This window comes from Muntiacus reevesi, chromosome 19 (assembly GCF_963930625.1).
Source record: "Muntiacus reevesi chromosome 19, mMunRee1.1, whole genome shotgun sequence".
In the NCBI taxonomy this organism is placed as follows: domain Eukaryota; kingdom Metazoa; phylum Chordata; class Mammalia; order Artiodactyla; family Cervidae; genus Muntiacus; species Muntiacus reevesi.
In genome coordinates, this window is record NC_089267.1 from 17,757,472 (window position 1) to 17,779,098 (window position 21,627).

A 21,627-nucleotide genomic window follows, 5' to 3' on the forward strand; every position below is an offset into this window, starting at 1 on the left:
CAGAATGGTCAAGAAGGCAGAGAACCACGGTCTAACAAAAAAGATATTCACATATTTGAGGCTCCTTCAGCATCCAAGTGGATGGGGACTGAACTAAGAACCAGCAAGGGGTAGGGGACACATGGCCTGATGGAAGGCACAGCAGGGATTCTGGGGGAGTCAGAAATACCACTGGGTGGCAGATCGCGCAAGTCAGCAGGCAGCTGGATCACCGAACACCTGGTAACCCAGTGGAAAAAGAGAATCAGCCAAGAGCACGAACTGTGTATGGCAAAAATCAACAGGTAGTTGAACTTTTTAAAACTGCAAGTTCTGAAAATGCAAGGAGGCTCCTTGCAATTAAAAAGAACTCAAAACATAAACTCTAGACCAGATACAGCAGAAGAAATAATGAATTGTCATGGAGTGCTGAGGAACTAGCCCAGAATGAAACAAACAGCAATAAGGCGATAAACAGCATGAAAGAGAGGCTAGGAGCCATGGTGGTTAACTGCAAGGATCCACATATGTTTAATAGACATTCAGAAGCAGAGAACAGAGACACTGGTGGGAAGGCAAAGGCATAATGGGTGAGAATCTTCCCAAACTGAAGTCATGAGTCTCCAGATGGAAAACTCACACCAAGGAACAAACTGAAAACAAAACAAAGCAACCATATACAACGAGACATAATAAAACTACAGAAGGGCAAAGAAAATGAAGAAAGTCATTAAAAGTTTCCAGAATTAACAGATGGATTATTTTCAAAGAATTAACTTCTCACCAGAATCTGTAAACTATATAGGAAACTCCAGAGAAATGTTCAAGGAGTTGAGGAAAACTGTCAGCCTAAAATTTCACACCCAGTTATCATTCAAGAGGAAAGGTAAAATGAAGATATGTCAGAAAACAAATACTAAGAGAGTTTACTGCCAACAGTCTTTCTTTAAACAAGGATCTAAAACTAAAGGATCAAGTTCAGCAAGAAGAAAAGAGAATTCAGATGAAAGAAAAATGTATATGAAAAAAGTATAAAATATACTGGCAAATCTATTAATTGTAGATACTAATATCTATTTTTTGTGTTTAAAATATTTCAATAGAAATCATAGACTAGTGTTGCCCTATAGAATTATAAAATTAATTTTAGATTTCTGATAGCTAATGAAGAAAGTAAAAAGACAAAGGTGAAACTAATTTTGATAGTATATTTCATTTAGCTGAAGATACCTGAAACTTTATCATTTCAACACGCTATCAAGATTCAAATTATTACTCAGATATGTGACAAACATTCTTAACACTAAATCTTCAAAACTTGGCATGTATTTTACATTTACAGCACATTTCCACTCAAATGCTGTCTTCACTAGGAATACCTGACCCATATTTAGAGGTCATAAACTTTATTGTAGTTTCACATATCCAGGTTGTTGCAAACATGTTTAAAACTTCCCAATAACTGAATCGAATATCAGCTTTCAAATTTAAATTGATGAAATTAAAATTTTTAAAACTTGGCTCATTATTCTTTCTCAGTAGCTAATGACCTCACGTAGTTAGTGGTTGCCACACTGGGAGGCACAGGTCTAGACAGTCACAACCATGAGAGATGAGAGGAGGGGGAGCAGAGTGTCCCCAGCTTCAGCATGGGAGGGTCCTGGTTTTGTTCTGGAGGATTATACAGACAGAAATCATTTTAGATCATATTAAAATAAAATTTTAAAGACAGGCATTACCTTTTTTAAGAAAATAAAAAGCATCTATACACTTAACAAATCAGGCGGAGTGAAATAAAGTGAATTTTACAAATCAAAGCCAAGGAAAAAAAGAGTGGAAAGAAAAAAAGGAAAACACATGATAAATAGAAACCACAAAGTCAGTCATTAGAAAAAGCCCACATATATTAGTTATCATAATATACCTAAACAAATTACACTCATTCATTATAATGTCAAATAGAAGAAATAGAATGCAAGTATATGATTACTTGTAAATTTCCAAACATGCACAAATCAATGTTATGGATTTATAAATTACATATACATCATGAACATCTAAAATCATGACCTGCAAGGATATCATGACCTGCAAGGATAGACAATGAATTCATGATCATAGTTATCTTCAGGCAAGGTCACAAGGGAAGGGAACCAAGGGGTGTTTTGAACTTAAACTTTACAACATTTAATTCTTAGAAAGACCTGAAGCAAAGAGGATAAAAAATGTTCAAATACGTGAATTCTGAATGATGGGTCAACAGGTATGTCATATTACTTCCTGAATGTTTCTGTATTTAAAACCCCCAAAGTATTACCAACATTCAGGGGAAAAGGGGGTGGAGATAAAACCCCGTTGGCAGCGCCACAGCTCCTGCCAACCAAATTCCACAACCATTAGTGTTTCTTGTATTTCTTACAAGTCTGGGCAGACACCACCTCTTCCTCTTCTGGCCAAAATATATAGTTCTGAGTCATTTCATTTGTGCTGATATGAAGGAATCTGGAGTCAGGCAAGATGGGAAGCCAAGATCATTAGAGACACGAATTCAGAACTGTCCTCTTGAGCGGGCATGGGAGCAGAGCTGGTGAAGGAAGCCAGGGTTCCTTCAGCAGCTGACCAACTTCACTGTCTCCACTCTCCCATCTTACAAAGATGCCGGAGTCCCGCATCTGAGGACACGAAAATGCACCAAAGGGGACAAAATCCTATGGCCTTAAGACTGCAACAGGATGAGGAGTCCTTCTTGGGAAACGAAGGAAATGAAATCTGGAGTTTTCTTTCTGCAGACCATCCATAGGAATCAACAGAACAAATGCCCACTTATTGAGATTCCCCTTGAATAAACAGCAGTTACCACTTTACTCAGGGGCTCTTACCAGGACCATCAGCCCAGCTTTCTCTCTTCAAACTCAGGAGGGGATCTGCAAAGATGAGAGAATCATTATGCCCCTCAACAGCTGCTTGGGAACAGCTCTGGATGGTCTTAGCCTCCAAATTTGTCACTTCTGAGAAAAATCATGAGGGTGTGGCAGGAAGCTGGGAAGTAAAGTACCTCCTGGTGCCATCTTTTTCAGCTGCAGAAGAAAGACAAGAGCTCGGGATTCTTAGCAATGAGTGCTGGACCTTCTGTTAAAGTTCCAAATAGTCTATACTGCTAAGTGCAGGCTCTCAGAGTTTTCCTTCCAAGACAAGGTTGGAAGTGACGAGGGTTATTGTTTTCTAACTTAAGTGAATTCACTGAAATCTTAGAGTATGTACACAATTCAAGTAACCATTAGCCAGCTGCCATAGAACAAATCCAGACTCAACTGCTGGATTATCTATGCTGATGCAGGAAAGGTGGGAGCAGATATAACACTGCAAATAAACAATCACTTCTTTTCATCTGGGGAATGTATTACTTTGAGTGGACTCTTATTTAACTTGCTGGTCAGTATGTTTAAATTAGTATCATTTCTCTTTTAAAATTAATTTTTAAACATTTTCAAAACTAATTTACATTTTCTGTTACAAATCTAAAGCTGGAGAAAAGAGAGCAGTCCAATAGTGAGCTGGTTAGCAGAGGGGAACCATTTGAGGACAAAAATCCAAATAACCCACCCAGAGAAAGACTGAAATGTGTCCATAATTAAGTTTTCACTCTTCTGCTAAAATTGACACATAATTAAATTACTTAAGGCAGCATTAATTTCCCTCCACAAATGAGGGCACTGTCCATGAAATTCTCATGAAGTTTTCCAAATAATACATATTTCTCTTAAACTCAAATATGCACATATTTGAATTTGACTCATGAAACAGACTCTGCCAATTTTATTCAAAGCCCTAAGGACCACTGTTTAACATCTGCAAGGCAGTTTTCCGTTCACTCTCTAAGTGTATGTTTGGGATCTTCCAATACTGCCATTTCCTTCTCCAGGAGATCTTCCCAACCTGGGGGTTGAACCTGGGTCTCCTGCATTGTAGGCAGACACTTACTGTCTGAGCCAGCAGGGAAGTCCAGTCAGCAGGGAAGCCCAATACTGCCCTGCTTGCTAAAATAACCCTTAAAAAATCCAGTATTTGGGAATGAGAGGTCACATGCAAATGACCTTCATTAATAATGAAACCAATGTCAAATGTCTTTCTTACTTCCTCCTTGGCTTATGTCTATTAATCTCATCAACTTCTAGAAACCCAAATAGCTTATTAAGGCCACGAAGCTAGTATGTCTTCCCAAAATAAAATCTTATTGTTCACGATAAAAGTAATGGAGTAAAGACTGCTTTAAAAAAGACTCTTGATGAACTGAAATAAACAGCAACTCTCTCTTTTCTGAGGGATACTTTTAAGGAAAGTATCTCACGGATTCCATCACAAAAGGCAACTGAAAGCAAAGAAAAAGCCATGTTTTAAGTATGCTCAGTGAAATTTTCTTCGTATAAATGTACATAATTCAAAAATGAAAATATATCATTAACACAAAATAACTTAAAAATTTTATACAGCTCTTTGGTCTGAGCTGCCTTTTTCACCAGAGTCACCTCTTCCCATATGTTGGGTGAATGGGATGGTGGAGGAAACTCCTGGCTGAGGCTGTAAGCCTGACCCCAATCTGGCTTGTATCTTCTGTCCCTGGGCCTGAGTTGCTTCATGAGGAAGACCAAGAGGCTGGATCCAAAGATCTCACTCGCCTGACTTACTGAACTACTCGAATATATACTAATCATATATACTAACATACACTATGGAGTGTATGTTACAGAGATGTCAGGCACTGAAGCCTTGGGAAGGGATACAAGGAGACCCAGAGCAACCAACATCCTCTCAGCAAACATGGACTCTGTACTGCACTCATGTGCAAGGCAGTGATCTAAATGAGTTAATCTCCTTCCCCACAATCCTGTGAGGCATCATATCCATTGTATGCATGAGGAACTGAAGCCAGAGAGGTTTAGGTAACTTGCCCAAGACAACACAGCTGGTAATCTCACTGGTAAGTGTAAGAGCTGGGATTCAGACCCGGGGGCCGGGCTCAGAGTTCATCCTCTCATCCACTACAGGCTCTAAGCGCTTTCTTCTGGCTTTGCTAGATTCAAAACTGGGTGCACAGATCACTAGCCCAGGTGAGATGCATGAGACGAGTGCTCGGGCCTGGTGCACTGGGAGGACCCAGAGGAGTCGGGTGGAGAGGGAGGTGGGAGGGGGGATCGGGATGGGGAATACGTGTAACTCTATGGCTGATTCATGTCAATGTATGACAAAACCCACTGAAATGTTGTGAAGTAATTAGCCTCCAACTAATAAAATTAAATAAATAAATAAAATAAAAAGGCCTTAAAAAAACAAACAAACAAACAAAAAAAAACTGGGTGCAGAGCTGGGACGTTAGGGCGGCAGGAGGCTTCCAGTCTGGGAAGTACCTTAACCTGATTCTAGACCTGAGCAAGCAGCACATAATATGTAATGGAGTGTTTCCTCCTCTGTCTCATTTCTGAGCCTCTTAGAATAACAAGAAACAATTTCCCATTAGAAGTATGACATGTTAATTGTTTCCAAGTTCTGGTTATTTGCAGCGAACAATGGGGTGCATGTATTTTCCCAAATTATGGTTTTCTCTGAATATATGACCAAGAGTGGGACTGCTGGATCATATGGTAGCTCTGTTTTTAGTTTTTTAAGGAACTAAATGTCCATTTGAATGAATAAACATGTGGGGACTTCCCTAGTGTTCCAGTGGCTAAGATTCCTCTCCTCCAACGCAGGGGCCCAGATTTGATCCCTGGACTGGGAACTAGATCCCACAAGCTGCAACTAAAGAGTTCACACACCCTAACTAGAAATCCTGCATGTCACAACTCAGACCCGCATGGCCAAATAAAACAAATACTAAAAAAAAAAAAAAATGTGGTACCCATTCTCAACTGTAAGAATGAAATAATGACACAGAAACATTGATAGACTTAGAGATCATTACACTAAGCAAAATGTCAGGCAGAGAAAAATATCATGACATCATTTGTATGTGGAATCTGTAAAAATGACACAAATGAACTTATTTACAAAACAGAAACAGACTCACAGACTTAGAAAACAAATTTACAGTAAACAAAGGGGAAAGGTGAGGGTGGGATGAATTAACAGTTTGAGATTAACACATACACACTACTATATACATTAATAAAACAGATAATCGACAAGGACCTACTGGATAGCACAGGGAACTTTACTCAATATTCTGCAATAAGCTATATGGGAAAAGAATCTGAAATAGAATAGATAAATGTATATGTAAAACTGAATCACCTTGCTATATACCTGAAACTAACACAATACTGTAAATCAACTATACTGCAACATAACTTATACTGCAAATAAAAAAATAAAAAATTTTAAAAAGACTAAACCTATTATAAAACTTAAGATAATTCTGAAAAAATAAAAATATTACATGTTGAGATGCACATAAATTTACTATCCTAGGTTTTTAAATGTTCATACATATGGCTACAAGTACTTTCATCTTACTATTAAAAGACAAAACACCAAATCATTTCTATCAGTTTCGTAGCACTTTATGTTTCTCTATATACACTCACCTTGTTGCTGTGTTTGATCATCTCAACAGCACTGACATACACAGGGACTGTCTCAATATTCTCATTTTACAGATGAAGAATAGAGGCTCAAAGAGGTCAAGTGACTTTCCCCCATTAAAGGGTGGGGGAGACCACCCTAGACCCCAGTCTCTCAACTTTTAAAGGGATGTTATCAAATCCCTTTATTTTCCTATCTGCTCAGATACGAATTTACTTCTACTAAATGGTAAACAAGTTATGATGTTCCTTATATTTTTGCAAAATGAATCAAGCCGGCTCTGATGTGATGGATGTGTGACCATGAAAAGGGGGGACAGTAAAACTAAAAACTGTAAATAAAAGAAGAGATAAAGGAAAGCAATGAAGAGTAGACAGAAAAGATACAGTTCAAAAATGTATTCTATGGCATATATATGGAACATCAGAAGTCTTGTAAGCTTCACACTCAAGTCTTTGCTGTGTTTACCTCCCACATACACTGGCTGTAGGACTCACAGCAACTTCCCACAAAGTAGAATTTAACTAATTGTGTTCAGTATTGTAAAAGCCACAGCTTATAACCAAAAAGAGAAAGACAGAAAAGGAAAAAAAAATACCTTTGGGGGTAAACTTTGTATTTATCTGTGTATGGGGTCAAATAATAAAAGATATAACTTTAAAATAATGTCACTTCATACCTTTTAAAAATAACTTTTGTAATTAAACACTAATCAACTGGTAATCCAGAACTCTGAAATAAAAATCCATTCAGTTCTAGGTCCAACAGATTTTCCAAGCTATGAGGTTTTTATTCTTATTTGATGAGTGCCAAACACAAAAGCACCTGCTTGTTTTTTAAATCCAACGCCTAAGCAATGAGGGCTTCGTATACGTATTACAACCTGTCAATGCTGCTGCTTCAGTCGTGTCCGACTCTTCACGATCCTCCGTCCCTGGGATTCTCCAGGCAAACACTGGAGTGGGTTGCCATTTCCTTCTCCAGTGCATGAAAGTGAAAAGTGAGAGTGAAGTCGCTCAGTTGTGTCCGACTCTTCGCGACCCCATGGACTGCAGCCCACCAGGCCCCTCTGTCCACAGGATTTTCCAGGCAAGAGTACTGGCATGGGTCGCTACTGCCTTCTCCACAGCCTGTCAATATTACTGTATAATATGCAAGTGTTCATGGGGTTCTCAGGTCTCTGAGACTCAGATTCCTCATCTGCAAAACTGAGCCAAAAATATATTCTACCATGTTGGGTTACTGGAGACATTAAATGAGATGGTGAATGCAAATCAAAGTTCTTAGCACAGGGCCTGGCATGTGTGAAACAGTCAATGGATGTTCCATATCGTAAGGCCAGTATTTTTTTTTAATTGAAGTACTGGAAAAGACCCTGATGCTGGGAAAGACTGAAGGCAGGAGGAGAAGGGGACGACAGAGGATGAGATGGTTGGATGGCATCACCAACTCGATGGATGTGGGTTTGAGCAAGCTCTGGCAGTTGCTAATGGACAGGGGAGCCTGGTGTGCCGTCCATGGGGTCGCAAAGAGTCGGACGCGACTGCGGGACTGAACTGAAACTGATGCAAGTGTGTTTACATGTTTCTGGCGACAGGCGAATATCCCTGTTATCTGAAAATACAACAACGAAGACAATACACCTTGGAAACAGTAAGTCCACCAGTTCATGATGGAATTAAGAAAAAATATGAAGTTTTAGACTTTCAATACTCGAAGATGCCAATGCTTAGGGATGGAAACTTCACATATATACCTTGTGTAGGAGCCTACGGACCATTAGTTCCTGAAATACCCAGAAGGCTTCATGATAATGTGCATCTTTCAGAAGGCAAAGGTCCAGACCCTGAGGGCAGCCTTAGGGTGTGATCACAGATAATAATGACCTGTTGGGTAACTTCTTCTGACTGGTGCCTAGAAACAATGGCATCAGCCTATATCTTAATAAAGACAATATTTTAAACAGATGGACACACTTATTTACATAACTCCTGAGTCTTTCTTGTTTCATTCATTGGGTGCCTTTATTTAAATGCAAATACCTATCACTGACTCAATGGATGTGAGTTTAAGCAAACTCCAGGAGATAGTGAAGAACAGGGAAACCTGTCATGCTGCAGTCCATGGGGTCATAAAGAGTCGGACACAACTTTGAGAGACTGAACATCGACCACCACCTGAGATCATCAGAAATGAACATGTACGGGAAATACTGTGGTGTCACAGTAAGGAGCAAAATGCTTGAGGGCTGGGGTGGAATTCCTAGTTCTGTCAGTTCCCAGCTGTGTGACCCAGGGGAAATGCCTTCATCTGACTAAGTCCCAGTTTTCTCACTGTGTCTGGGGCTGAGACCAGCTGCAGGCTCCGTGGTTCAGGACACAGACTGCAGGCAGATCTGGCTCGGCCACCCCCTACCTCTGAAGATGTCATGGAGAACACACCTGACCGGGGGCTTAGATGATTCAGGTTATTAATGCAAAGTGCTGGGAACAGTGCCTGAGTCATAGAAAGCCACCTAAATGTTATTTATTGTGGATGTCAGTATCATACTCTGTGAGACGAGGCCAGCCTTGCAGAACTGCAGGGAGAATAAAATGAAATAATATGAAATTACTCCATAATGCTTCCCACCCAGGTTTATTTCTAACAACTTCACATATTTTTATTTAAAAGAAGGTGTCTAATGACTATAAAGTACAAAGCTCAGCCAGGCATTCAATAAATGGTAGCTATTTAACATTTAATGGTAATAAATATATGCATATGTTGTTACTGTAAGTTTCTCTTAAAATATTAAATTTTGGAACCAATTTTGAGATTTAAAACCTTTTTTCTCTACCTCCCTACTTCTGATTATGCATATCATTTACTTTCTGTGACTGAACAAGCATTTGCTTTGGGCAGATTTAAACGGTCCTGTTTTCTGGATATGCCCACAAGATGTAAAAATATTGGACTCAATAAACACCTTGACCAGCGTCCAATACATGATTCGACTGAACTTCTCTAAGAAGGCAGTGAAATGCACAATAAATAAGCAGCCAGTGGGGGGAAAAAAATTCAACATTTTGATTTGGTTTGTTATCTTCAACACTGATTTTCAAATTACTCAGGAGACTAACGTCGTATTTCAACACACTAGGTACTCTGAAAGCAGACAGCTTAAATGGTCCTTATGTCAGTCGCCATTTCCAAACTGTAACCTGCAGGAAAATGGAATATATTTAAATTTGGTGTAAACAAAGGCAGTGCTTTAGGGGAAAAATATAGGGAAAATGGATCACTTGATAACTGATTTGCCAAGGGAATTTTAATGTTATTTGGTGATATTTTTAAGCATAATTTTTTCTGTGAGAAAAATCAACCATGTAAAAATGCACCAGATGAAAGCTTGTGTTTTCTTAAAAACACTACATTTATTATCTGGCTGTTGAACATTGACTTCTATAATTGCAGTTAATTGGACATACAGGTGAGATCTATGTGCCACTGGTCCTCCTGTAAAATGAAAGCTTGGATTACTACAAGGCTATTATTTCACTGCAATTCTCTTAATAATTAAAAATTATCATTCAGTATCCTATGATAAACCATAATGGAGAAGTACATATATATATATTTCTATGTGTAAAGATAGATATATACACATAAAACACTTTGCTATATAGTAGAAATTAACACAACACTGTAAATCAACTATACGTCAATTAAAAAAAAAACGGTCTCACAATATGGAACATCTATTGACTGTTTCACACATGCTAGGCCCTGTGCTAAGAACTTTGCATTCACCACCTCATTTAATGTCTCCAATAACCCAACAAGGTAGCATATATTTTTAGCCCAGTTTTGCAGATGAGGAATCTGAGTCTGAGGGACCTGAGAACTGAGAGGCTTACAGAGTTAAGCAACCTACCCTAAAACATACAGCTAGTAAACAGTAAAGCCAGGTCAAACTGGACGATCTCCCCAACAAAGACATGAAGTAATTCACGTTACTACTTTCTTTTCTTGAAAACGATTCATTCATGCACTTGTTCAACAAACAGGTGCTGTGGCGGGAATTAAGAAAAGACCAGAGCCATCAAACACTGCATGGTCAAGTGAAATGAGAGGGGCTACAAAATTAATTCAAAATTAGGCAATCAAATAATATATGTCAATTTAGAAACATGGTCCTCACCTTTTAAACATCAGAGGGTGGCTACAAGAAAAGCATGGGGCCAGGAAGTCACAGAATCTTCACTAACCTGAGAGGGTACCTACTGTGCACAATCTAACCTCAACTGCTATGAATATAACAGGCCCTGAATTTAACTTTCTTCTACTGCAAAGAAAGCAAGACTTCACAGACAACCTCTATTAACAAACTAGCAATGATCCCCTTGAGATTAAAAAAACAAAGTAACCCCCATAACCCTTTAAACAACTTTTTGTCAGTGTTTTTTCTTTGGATATTCAGTCTGGCCAAACTTGTGAATGTTTAGAGCTCATAGTTTTTCTTGTGGCTCATTATCACTCCTTGCCATGAATTATAAATACCATCATACTTATATTACTTACACTGTCAGACTGAAAGATCCTTAAAAACAAGGGCTTTTACTCACTCATTTCAGAAAGAGTTTGTAATGTCAATAATTCACTTACTTTCCCAAGGTGATGGTACTCTGCATTAAGGTGATGCTTGATAAATGTTTATTTCACATGAAGTGAGTGAAGGGCTGAATAAAATGCATAACCCTGATGTTTTGGAGCCTTTACTCAAATATAGGTTTCATAGACATTATCAACTCAAACTCAGCAAGTATTTATGGATGGCATACTATGTGTCAGGCCCTTTCACATTCAGACTGGGTAGCTCAAGACTGCACGCGTGCATGCTCAGTCGCTTCACTCGTGTCTGACTCTTTGTGACCCCATGGACTGTAGCCCGCCAGTCTCCTCTGTCCATGGGATTTTCCAGGCAAGAATACTGGAGTGGGTTGACATTTCCTCCTCCAGGATTTCTTCCCAACCCAGGGACACAACCCATGTCTCCTGCATCTCCTACATTGCAGGCAGATTCTTTACCGCTGAGCCACTGGGGAAGCCCAAATCAACTTATAGATTCCATTCAAGCCCTATCAAAATCATGGAAGGCATGCTGTAGAAATTTACAAGCTGATTCAAAAATCTGTATGAAAGCCGAAACAATTTTTAAAAAGAACATAGTGAGAGACTGACATTACCAGTATCAAATCTTACTATACCATTTTAACATGGTATTAACATATGAATTAAATATATAGATTATGAACACAATTCAGAGCACAGACATCAAACCTTTACATTTATGATGAACTGATTTTCAATAAAGGTGCATAGGCACCTCAGTGAAAAAGGATGGTCTTTTTAACAATTGGTGCTGTGACAAGTAGATATCCACATATACCAGAGCAAAAATAATACAAAACTGAAACCCTTATCTCACACTATTTACAAATTTAACTCAAAATGGAGTTAGACCTAAATATCAGAGCTAAATAATCATAGACCTAAATATCAGATCTAAAATTATAAAACTTCTAGAAGTAAATATCTGTGACCTTAGATTAGGCAAAGATTTATTAGATTAGACGTTAAACGGATTTCATCAAAATTAAAAAAACTTCTGTTCTTCCAAAGACATCAAGACAGTACTTTTTAAAAAGCCAGAGATTGGAAGGAAAGATCTATAAATCATTTATGATAAAGGAATTGTATCCAGAATATAAAAAGAACTCTTACAAATCAATAATAAGATGAAAATCCAATTTTAAAATGGGCAAAACATTTGAATAGACATTTCACCTAAGGTATGTATTATGCTAGTAAACACATGAAAAGATGCTCATCATTACTACTTATTATGGAAACATAAATTAGGCTAATTAAAAAGCTACAAGCAAAAAACCCCAACAACATTAGCTATGAGCACAGATGCAGAGAAAACTGGAACTCTCATGCACTGATGATACAATTACCATCAAAATCAGTTTGGAACTTTCTTAAAACATTAAATATAGACTTTCATACCACCTGTCAGTTCCACCCTTAGGAAACTTCCCAAGAGAAAATGAAAATATGTCCATGCAAAGACTTACATATAAATATTCATGACAGCATTATTTATAACAATTCAAAATTAAAACAATTCAGATGTCTATCAACCTGTGAAAGGATAAACAAAAAGTCGGAAATTCATACAACGGACTACTATTAGGCAATAAAAAAAATGGAGTACGGATACATGCTACTCTATGGATGGACCTCAAAATCACTGTGCAGAGTGAAAGAAACCAGACACAATTAGACGACATATTGTCTGATTCCTTTTATATAAAATTTCTAGAAAAAGCAAATCTCTAGAGATAGTCATCAGTGGCTGCCTAGGACTGGGGTGGGAGTAGGGAATGTCTGCAAACAATGGAGAAGACCTTTCTGGAGTGATGGAAGTGGTTTAAAACTGGACTATAGAAATGTCACACAACTCTATAAATGTATTAAAAGTTACTGATCCGTATACTTTGTATAGATAAATGAACTCTATGGTAAGTACATCATACCTCAATAAACCTTTTTTTTTTTTTTTTTAGAAAATCACAGCCCCATCCATATTGCTTGAGAGTTGCTTAAATGTCAGTGTCACTCAGCACTGCACAGTGACACAATCTTTTTTTTAAAATCACACTGCTTTTAAAAACTCATATCTCATTATTCTTAATGATATACATTTATTTGATTTCTAGTTAAATTAAACATTTTCATCTATTGGGTCTGTTATTTTCTTATAAAGATATACATCTATTTCAGAAGGACATCTTTTCATCTTTTTTAAAGTAGCGCACTTTTTTCATATGTGGTAGAATGTGGTAGAAATATTTTTTCCCAGTTTTTCATGAGTTTTAAAATTTTGTTAACAGGGTTTTCTTTTTCTTTGCCATATTGACATATTCATTTTCATGTAGTCAAATTTATCTATTTTCATTTACAGAGTCTGTCTCTGGTGTTATAATATGCAATCTTCTTTTGAAACATTAGTCAGAAACCTTGAGTATTGTTAGGTAAGCATCCCCTGTCCCAAGCCCAGCATTACTGGGCTTTTCTATTTTATGAAAAGAGATAAAACATAATTTCAAATCTCAAAGCTGGAGGCAGACCGACTTTTCTGCCTTAAACCTTCACAGGTGAAGAGGGACTAGTGTTGACATCCCAAATTCCTGGAAAACATTAGAGAAAACTTCTGATGTGATACACTTGACACTTTCAGTAGTTCCAGTGATGAGGAATTGGAAAAATAAAAAGAAGGATGTGAAAATGTGCCCGCTGCTGCTAGTCATGCCAGGACGATGGCTCGAGGGCTCGTTGGCTGAGGCCTCTTTGTAGACCATCAGGTCATTCCATAACAACGTGATCACTGCATTCAACGTGATCAGGCATTCGTGGATGTCTGACCGGAACAGTCTAGAACTCAGTCACTCACTGTCCCACCACTACCTGAGTCCAGGAATATTATCATTTTCCCTGCTGCTCCATTCACTATTAGAGGGTGGTCACTCATTACCCATTAGGTAATGAATACAGGAAACACAACTTTATTTAAATCTCACTGACTTAGGAAGAGATGTAACACTAACAGAAGAACTCGTCACTACTGAGTGATATATTCATCGAAAAATACTACTGCAGTTCCAAAAACCACGTGTTTTCATGCAGCTATGACTACCATACAAAGATACAGAGAAAACTCATAAAGGCAAGAGAGGCTCAAGGATGTATTACACAACACAGGAACTACAGTTAATATTCTGCAGTAACTGGAAATGGAACGTAACCTTTATAACTGGATAAAAATTATTTTAAAAATAATAAAGTATTTTTAAAAAAGAAATGCCATAAAAACGTTTTATATTAATGTGGACACTATGGCCTTCAAGGCATATAACCTGAGGCCCGGTCACGTTAGATACAATCAGAAGAGGCATTCAAATGCCTGAAAACAGAAAATGACTGATTTTTTTCTTTGTATATTTGAGTCTCCCCCCCCACACACACTTTCAAGACTGGCCCCAATTCAACCTCTTTCCTTATATATCCTACAGTTTTTAGAATCTATACTATATATTCTGGGACCTATATACAGGTTTAATATTATTCAATTGTTTTGTGCCCATCACTCATCAAATTAAACATAAGCTCCATGAGGGCAAACTTTGTATTCCTATGGCATTCAAGCAGTGCTAAGATTCCAGATGCTTCTACTGACTTTGTTAGTGCCATTTCTTCCTTTGCAGCCTCAACAGTGCTCATTAAATAACATTTCTTGATTTCTGGAAAAAGTTGGGAAAAAAGGGCCAAGAAGGTAAACAAACAAAAAAAAGTACTGTGAGGGCACTTTGAAAACTTAGACAATGTAAAACAGGCAGTGCTTTAGCTAAAAAAAATATCACGGAGTAGTATGTAAATGCTTTGGCAGATACCCCAGCTTTACAGATCTCGAAGAGCAACGCACAGATTGTCTCCAGTTCTCTTCTTTGCACCTAGGCAGGCTGCATCTAATGACTATAGTTTCCTATGTAAGTTTCAGGGAACCCCAGGGTTCCATGAGGCAGTTCCAGGGTTCTATGAGGCAGCATCAAGGTTTGCCTGGTGAAGGGGATGGCCATGGGAACCACGTTTAATTTGTGGTTGCTCCTATCCAAGTAACAACCCAGGTCTTTGAGCTGTATGTATAAATGAAAAGAATTTCTATTAATCAAGGAGAGGTGTCCTGTCTCCAAAGAAGACTGACACATAGGTGCCTGCACACAGGTCCGCCCTCAGTCCCAGGATGCCTGGATAGCTGCTTCTCTGCTTTCTAGGGAAATAAAACAATAATCAAAACCCGGTTTCTCTACTGCTCTTCTGTTCTTCCCTTCTGTTCCCTTAAGAGAGGAGGGCACTGAGAATAAGTAAAAGTAATGGTTTCACCAACTCTGACTCCTGGACAACAGGATTCCAGCACATCAGGATCCCTTATAATAAAGAATTTGTACAATCTAACTATTTGTCTACATTTGTTAATAATTCCCAGAATGGAGATGGTATCAACTCACTCTGAAACCCAGTTCTTGGTGACTCTACTAGAATTCCCAACCTCATCATTAAACCAAAGATTAAACGCCGAAAATGGTGGCATCATTCTAATATCCTCATTGTAGTACTGGAAAAACCATACTTTCATAATAATTAAACTAACGAATCTGAAGTATTAGTACTCTTAATATGTCATCCATCTTCTCAGGCTGGGCGTTTCTTCGCATTTCAAATTCCTCTTCACCATCCATGAATGAGTAAATAAAAGAGAATGAGTAAACAATGTCTGAAAGTAAGGCCTTTACCTACAGCATCTAATTAAACCTTTGGTACTAGTTATTGGTAGCTGAGACCCTTAGGTAATTCCTGTCTTCAGGCCCCATTTCAATGGCAGTTCCACCTCTCAAGGGGTTCTGAGGATTAAATGCGACGTTAAATCAAACCCCGCCCACAGTGTGAGGCATATAGTATGTGCACAATAAACTCTTAAGATTAAAAAAAAAACTTTTAATTATAATATTTTTTTTTCCAAATGGAAGAGACAAGTTTCCACTAACTTCTAAGACAGATAAAAAGGCAAAAGCCTCTGTATTTTTAACGCTGCAAGATTTTGAAAATAATGAGATCACTTACAAACACAAATCATTCCACCATCTTTAACTGATAGAGCAACATACTATTTGCCCTTTTGCTTCCAATTTAACACCCTCACTGCTTAACACTGTTGGACACGCGAGGCCAGGCGGTGGGAGGGTGCAAAGTATTTTCTTAGCAACAGCCGCCACACTGCAGTTTCTCCTCGGGGTGGAGGAAAGCCTTCCCTTCCCTCCCTGGGACAATGACAAGTCGCAGCCGGACTCCGAGGGAAACGTGCGTAGCCGGTGCGAGTCACTTGGGTGTCCGCGGCCTGCGCGGAAGGGGACACATAATGGTCCTCCAGGAGGGACCCCCAGTGCCCCCTCTGCACCCAGGGGCGCGAGAGCACGCGGAGCCCGCCTTCCCGGACCGAGTGTGGGTTCGGGTCGCCGAATCGGACCCGGTGACCCCTGCCCTTTGCAACCAGAGTTGCGCGCGCCCCCGGCGGCGTCCCGTTCCTGCGCAGGGCCAACTCCGCGAGTCCCCGCCGCCAACTGCACGCAGGTCCAGCCGCCCGGCCCTGCCCGACACTGGAGTGGATACAGACGGGTCTGCAGCGGGGGCGGCAGCGGGGTGAGCGCTCCGTTAAAACACGGAAAACATGGCTTTCCCTCTCCCGTGGCCTGAGCGCCTTCGCGGCGCACCGGCGTGGGCACGGCCCACAAGGGAATAACCCCGACATCTGCCCGACTTAGTGGATTCATTTCCGATCTCCCTGTGCGTGTTACTTGTTACCCCTCCCCTCCCCCGCGTCTCGCAGCTTTTTCCTGCACACCGACCTCAATCTGGCAGTTTTGGAAAAAGAAAACTCCCCTTCTGGGAGCGGGGGTGGGGGTGGGGGGTGAAAAGCGCTTTTGCTTCTTGTTCGAGGTAGAAACCATTCCGGCTAGAATGAGTTCCAAAAGAAGGGAAGTCGCGTCGCCGGAAAGAAAGTAACATCCCGAGATCGATGAGGACAGAGGGAGGGAGCAAGATCTGCAACAGGCACCAGAAAACAAGCGTGGAGGAGCAAAGAGAATCGCCGCCTCCGAGTTACTACCGAGAGAATTCCGCGCCATCCATAGCAAAGGCAAGATTTGCTCTTCTCACAGTCTGAAGGCCTTTGAAATCTTTTTGGATAAGACTTACCTTTCTCTTCGGCATAATGACTGTATTCGTGCAGCTGAAAAGTAAAGCAACGGGCTGGAACTGCTGGCACCGCCGCTGGATGCTGCCGCCGCCGCAGCTGCTCACGCGCAGGTCTTGGCGTAGCCCGGCCTCCGGGACCTCAACCTCGGCGGCTCCCTCCAGGGGCCCTCTACTCGCTGGTCTCCCCGCTCCTCCAATGAGGAGCCCCAGCAGCCGGTCGCGAGGCCCCATTGGCTGCGGCAACGTTCTAAATTCCACGAGGGCACGCCCACCTCCGCGCGCACGGTACGCGCTGTTGTAGTTTCCACTTCACCGAAAAATCTGCCTGGCGACTGAGCATGCCCAGTTCAACTAGTAAACCCCCCAAGCCACGGGATCCTGGAGTTTCATTGTTTTGTTGCTCCCTTTTTGGATTGTCATCAGTAGGAAGTGTGGGCCTTCCTAAGGAGGAAAAAGAGTAAGGATGGACACATTAACTTTATAAGGTAAATGTATACATAGCAAGCATTTTATATGTTCCCTGTAAAAGCTTGTAATGAGGGCTATGTGGTGCAGAGCTTTGAAAGTGGGAAGGTACTCTGCTCTGAGACAGTCTGGCAATCTCTAAGGGTCTCAGTTTCCCCTTCTAGATTTCTAGTGATAGGAAACCCTAAAACTGCTTAGGAATAATTTCCTGAAATCTGATTTCATATCGCTTACTAATTCAGTCACCAGCAAACTAGGCTTGAAGGTGAATGGAGTATGTTTATTATGGAAATTAAAAAAGACTGAACAAGATCAAATAAGATTATTTTATTTTTTGGAACGTATTTCTCAAAGTTCTGCAAGGCATTCAATAGGAATTGGGTGCCTGGATTAAATATAAATATAAAATATGTAGAATATAAAGTATTTTAATACAAAATATAAAATAAACACTCTGGATTTATTTTATGAAATCATTCTTACCCTGATACCATAACCAGTGATAAACCTCAAAAGTAAAGAGAACTAGAGAGCAATTTCCTTCATAAACACAGACATGAAATCTTGAATAATATTTTAGTAAATCAAATAACTGTAAATGAAATGTAAATTTTTAAAATTGTGAATTGCCTTTATTTAGGTTGAATACTTGGAATCTATATAATATTCTACATCAGCTCTACCTCAATAAAAAAAAAGTTCTTTTTAGTAAGTTAAATCCAGCAACATTTAAGAGGATAAGACTTCATGACCAGTGAAGTTTATCCTGGGAATGCAGAATTGGTTTAACATCTGAAAGTCAATCAATGTAATTCAACATAGTAATAGAATGAAGGAAAAAATAATAATTTTTCAACAGATACAGGAAAAGCAGTAGTGAATGGTTAAACAAACTTTAGTAACTGTATACAATAGAATACTACTCAGCTTGATGAAGAGGAACAAAATATTCCTACCTGAATGTCAAAAACAAAATGCCTTGTGAAAGAAGGCAAGTATAAAAGACCATACTGAATAATTCCACTTATATGAAAAATTTTAAAGCAAAGTTACACATAGTTTTATAATCATGTTGGAAGGCAAAAGTTCACATTATAGGAAAACACTAATGAGACCTTACACTACAAATATGGCCAAATCCACTTTAACTACACAAAGGCTACAAATATGTATTAAATAGCATCATCAAGTAATTAATTTTAATGCTTGACATTTCTCTTTGTTAATTGTCTCAATAATGAATTAGTATCCTAGAAAACTGCAGAAGTGATCAATGACTTTCTTTTTTGTAATATCTTTAGGAACACATGGATTTTTTGGCATGGATATTTTTTTGGCATGCTTCAATCTGTTGCCATTATTACTTTTTTTCATACTCATATTGCTCCAATGTGAGAGACTTTTTTCAAATTAGTGCTTGTCTACTTTTGACATGATCCCAATTGTTTTTGATAGACTCCTTATTTTCAGGTGTTCAGTGGATCACAATGCACTCAAAAGAACTGGGATAAAACCAGTTCTTTGCTTCAGCACTGGATGGAACTTGTTTATAATTTTACCATGGTAATTAATTTATAATGAAATTGTTTTGAAAGAGAGTTAACTTGCAAAGTGCTTTTTATTTTTATTTTTTTAATTAAAAAATTTTGTTTTGGCTGAACCACACAGCATGTAGGGTCTCAGTTCCCTGACCAGGGATCAAACTCTATTGGAAGCAACAGTTTTATCCACTGTACTTTCAGGGAAGTCCTTGCAAAATGCTTTTTAAACCAATGAAAACATTTTAAAATAAGGTATGTGTGGGAAGAATGCTGAGTAGCACTTGAAATCTGGTTTGAATTGTTTTTCTTTATGGAGATAAAATGATGTCACAACAAAGGTGGGCCTGGAGTGATTTATTTTTTCCCCTCTGTGATGAAAAGTGATTCATGAAGTTGGCTGCTTTAGTTGATGTTTGTCAAGACTAACCACTCAACCAACAACAGCAAACACAATTGTGACTGTTTTTACTACATATAATTAAATAGTGGCACTGGTTTATGGAATTCTTCAGGCCCGGAATACTGGAGTGGATAGCCATTCAATGAAAATGAGCATTGCTAATTAGATAAAGAGGGTTGATTGTGGGGACCTTGGGTCCTTTGAGCCCCAGAATTCATTTACAAGTGATGAGAATAATAGCTTTAGTTGTAAAAATAAATAACAGCATTGGTTCTTTTTACTTTGAAGACACTTGTACCAGCCTGAGCAGGATGTTAGGGAAGGGAGAGCTCGCCCTGTACCTTCAATAGCCTTCACTGGCAGCCCTGGGGGTGAGGAGGCAGGCAAGGAGGATGATTTTGCAGGTAGCTGCGATTCCAGATTAGAAGGTAAAGACAGCCAAGCAGAAGTGAGCATGCCCTCTGCAAGACAGTGAGAACGCCAACCTGGTAAGAGGAGACTCCTTGATTTATCAGTAAATTCCTCTGAGTGTTTCACTTACTTTGACTGATCAACCTCTAAGACTATAAAGTCTTCTCAGTAGGTTGTGGGTGCCATTTTAACCAAGATAGACAAAGGATAAATGAAGAGGGTTACTGCCTGAGGAAGGAAGAAGGAAAAATGAGTGAACAGACCGCTTTTCCAATTCCAGCTCTTCTCCCCTTCTTTCCTTCCCATAACGGTTGGAATCTTACATGTACCCCAGCACTTTTCAAACACCAAGGTGAAGCCATATATGGTACCATGACTGTCATTAAAGAAGGTAGGGGAGGGAGAAGGGAAAAGAAAAAAGGGCAGAGGATAGAAAATACTAGAGTGCACTTCAGATGATAAAGGTAAGTCATGTTTTAGAAAGTGTTTCCATTTTCCATATGTTTCCACGTAAACACACGCCACACATAGATACACATGTGGAGTGTGTATGTGTGTGTGTGTTCTAGGTTGTGACTCAAAATTTATTTTTAGGAAGGGTCTTGGTGAAAAACCTTGAAGCTACTGTACAGCCCTAATAAATATTCATTGGAAGGACTGATTCTGAAGCTGAAGCTCCAGTACTTTGGCCACCTGATGTGAAGAGCCAGCTCATTGGAAAGGACCCTGATGCTGGGAAGGATTAAAGGGAGAAGAAGGGGACGACAGAGGATGAGATGGTTGGATGGCATCACCGACTCAATGGACGTGAGCTTGAGCAAACTCCAGGAGATGGTGAAGGACAGGGAAGCCTGGTGTGCTGCAGTCCATGGGGTCGCAGAGAGTTGGGCACAGCTGAGTGACTGAACAATAATAGCCCTAATGAGTCTTGTGGATTTGGGGGCTCCAGCAATTTCTTCCTGTGGAGGAAAGATTCTTCATCTTCAAATCTTGGAAAGAAAATTTGAAAGGAAGGGATCATCTCCTTTTTCTGTCCCTCCTTCCCTCTTTTAGGAAGGCACAGGTAGGTTTTGCTCAAAGTAGTGGCAGCTGTGGAAAAATCAGAAGTAGAATCATATTTTGTTGCTCCTGATAGACCTGTAATTCCTGGATAAGTTGCTGTTCTTCAGTGAATAGGCCAAAGAACTCCAGAAGTCAATGAACAAGAGGTGACAAAAGAGTACTCCTTTGTCGTTGTTGGTATTGTTATCAGTCAAGTCTCTAACTGGACTGAGTGCTTTTTTTTTGAAGAGACCATAGTTTTGACAAAGTAGCTAGAACAGTCCTCGGCTTCCCGGGTGGTGCAGTGGTAAAGAACCCGCCTGCCAATGCAGGAGGTACAAGAGACTCAAGTTC

General features: G+C 39.5%; 1 protein-coding gene across 5 annotated transcripts in view; it reads right to left on the bottom strand.

Moving 5' to 3' along the window:
* Window positions 1-18,110, bottom strand: part of HMGN3 (high mobility group nucleosomal binding domain 3) — a 34,136-nt gene extending 16,026 nt beyond the window's left edge. For 4 of the 5 annotated variants that reach the window (XM_065911579.1, XM_065911576.1, XM_065911578.1 and 1 more), the window contains exon 1: window positions 17,416-17,661. In XM_065911579.1, coding sequence (XP_065767651.1) covers window positions 17,416-17,646 — 231 coding nt within the window. In that variant the 5' untranslated portion in view covers window positions 17,647-17,661. Of the gene's footprint in view, window positions 1-17,415 lie in introns of all 5 variants that reach the window. The other variant, XM_065911577.1, reaches the window with a different exon arrangement.
* Between the last annotated feature and the right edge of the window lie 3,517 nt (window positions 18,111-21,627).